The sequence below is a fragment of the Neomonachus schauinslandi genome, unplaced genomic scaffold, assembly GCF_002201575.2.
Source record: "Neomonachus schauinslandi unplaced genomic scaffold, ASM220157v2 HiC_scaffold_2382, whole genome shotgun sequence".
NCBI lineage: Eukaryota > Metazoa > Chordata > Mammalia > Carnivora > Phocidae > Neomonachus > Neomonachus schauinslandi.
The window spans coordinates 1-2,454 of record NW_025411071.1 but is presented as its reverse complement, the minus strand read 5'-3'; the positions used below and the strand labels follow the sequence as shown (position 1 = coordinate 2,454).

The 2,454-nt window shown below is 45.6% G+C and overlaps 1 protein-coding gene across 1 annotated transcript; it reads left to right on the top strand.

Annotated features, from left to right (window-relative positions):
- Window positions 1-952: 952 nt before the first annotated feature.
- On the top strand, window positions 953-2,447 carry LOC110591168 (protocadherin gamma-B3-like; the record flags this gene model as incomplete). Its single annotated transcript, XM_044912451.1, has 1 exon — window positions 953-2,447. A coding segment is annotated over exon 1 (1,495 nt), but the record flags the coding sequence as incomplete, so codon positions are not given.
- Window positions 2,448-2,454: the final 7 nt, after the last annotated feature.

Sequence of the window (2,454 nt, the reverse complement as noted above, 5' to 3'; positions counted from 1 at the left end):
AGACAGTGGCAATGTAGTGTGGAAAAAATAAAATCAGTGGAATAGTTTTTAAATCATGGTCATTTCAAAGTAGACACTTGGAAACTAAGGAAAAAGTTTCTTGCTTCTTACTGTATTTTTTTATAAGGACAACCAATCTCTTTGCTTACTTATCTATTTTGGGGGTAAAGTGATAATGATAATATAGAAGGAAGTGAAACACGGGATAAAACTAAAAGCTACGAGATTTGTCATGTTTATAAGTTAGAAGAAAATAAACAAGTGGAATAACCATACATATCAAGCTGATATTTCAAGAATTTTCATATTACACTTTCTGCCATCACCACCACCACTACTTTCATTTGTGTCATTTTCTACATATCATTTCATTTGGTCTTCAGTTTTACTAAGGAACACAGGGAAGAAAATATCATGACCATTTTATTAAAATAGAAACGAAAACCACGACGATGCCAATAAACATCTTCAAGCAAGTTACCTCTGCTCTTTGAAGAGTAAAAATCACTTGTTATAGGTGGATAAAGTTCAAGTTCAAATAAAATGACCTCCAGATCGACGATACAGTGAATATTTAAAATGTTAAAATCCTTGTAAAATGGGAAGAATAAGTATCTGTGTCAGGACACGGTAGAATTTTCTTTTAACCCACTCCTTATTTGGAGCTCATTTAGTAACCACTACTGCAGTTCTGCAGCGGAGACGCGGGGTGCCGCTGTTGGCTAGTACTGAGCGTAGTATCAGCTTCTCCCGACGCAAAGGAATCGCCCTCCCCCCACCGCGGAACCGCGCTAACTGGGCACTCTCTCTCCGGTTCTTTCTGCCGCCGAGATATGTCAGAGAATCTGCCTGCCAAGACAAATCAAGGAGTTGCTCCTGCTCAGAGAATTCTTGGGATTATTTAGCGATCGTAGCTCTTCGGAATCAGAAAGGCAAAGTCGCAGAAAGCGGGATGGGAGACCGCTTGGGACAGAAAGGCCCGGCTGGGCGGAGACGAATGCCCTTTCTCTTTTTGCTGTCTTTGTTCAGCCCGGTGCTCCCGGAGCAGATCCGCTACACTATTCCTGAGGAGCTGGCCATGGGCTCACTCGTGGGGAACCTCGCCAAGGATCTGGGGCTTGGCGTGCGAGAATTGCCTACCCGAAACCTGCGGATTAGTGCACAGAAGAAATTCTTTACAGTGAGTACTGAGAACGGGGACTTAGTTGTGAGCGACCGTATAGACCGAGAGCAGGTTTGTGGCAAGAAGTCAACGTGTGTTCTAGAATTCGAAATGGTCGCTGAAAAGCCTTTGAACTTCTTTCATATAAGTGTGGTAATTCAGGATGTCAATGACAACCCACCGACCTTTAGCCGAAATATCACTGAACTGGAAATCAGTGAACTGGCCCTAACTGGAGCCACTTTTTCCCTGGAATCCGCGCAAGATTCAGATGTAGGTGTCAATTCCCTGCAGCAATACTACCTCAACCCAAACCCGCACTTTTCTTTGATTCAGAAGGAGAACCCAGATGGCAGTAGGTACCCAGAACTGGTAGTGAAGACTCCCCTGGACAGGGAAGAGCAGTCTTACCACCACCTGGTCCTCACCGCTGTGGATGGGGGGGACCCATCTAGAAGCTGCACTACCCAGATAAGGGTGGTTGTGGCAGATGCAAATGATAACCCACCAGTGTTCACCCAGGATGTGTACAGGGCCAGTGTTCGAGAGAACCTACCAGTGGGCTCCTCTGTACTAAGTGTGATGGCCACTGACTTGGACGAGGGGGTCAATGCTGAGATCACATATGCTTTCATCAACATTGGTAATGTAGTGAGACAGCTGTTCAAGCTGGACAATAAAACAGGGGAACTCACCACTGGTGGAGAACTGGACTTTGAAGAGAGAGAGAGCTACACAATTGGGGTGGAAGCAAAGGATGGTGGACGACACACTGCGCACTGTAAAATACAAATAGATATTTTGGATGAAAATGACAATGCCCCTGAGGTAACCCTGGATTCTGAATCTAAACATATTCAAGAAGATGCTGAGCTGGGGACTGTTGTTGCCCTGATCAAAACACGTGACCTAGATTCTGAATTTAATGGGGAAGTTTTCTGCCAACTAAAAGGAAAGTTCCCATTTAAAATAGTTCAAGATACAAAAAATACATACAAGTTGGTCACAGATGGAGCCCTAGATCGAGAACAGACTCCAGAATACAACATCACCATCACAGTCACCGATAGGGGAAATCCGCCTCTCTCCTCCAACGGAAGTGTCACCTTGAACATCATCGATGTCAACGACAACGCGCCAGTTTTCGAACAGGCTTTCTATTTGATCCACGTGGCTGAGAACAATCCTCCAGGCGCCTCTATTGCCCAAGTCAGCGCCTTTGACCCGGATCTGGGACACAACGGCCGCGTCTCCTACTCCATCGTGGCCAGCGACCTGGAGCCACGCGCGCT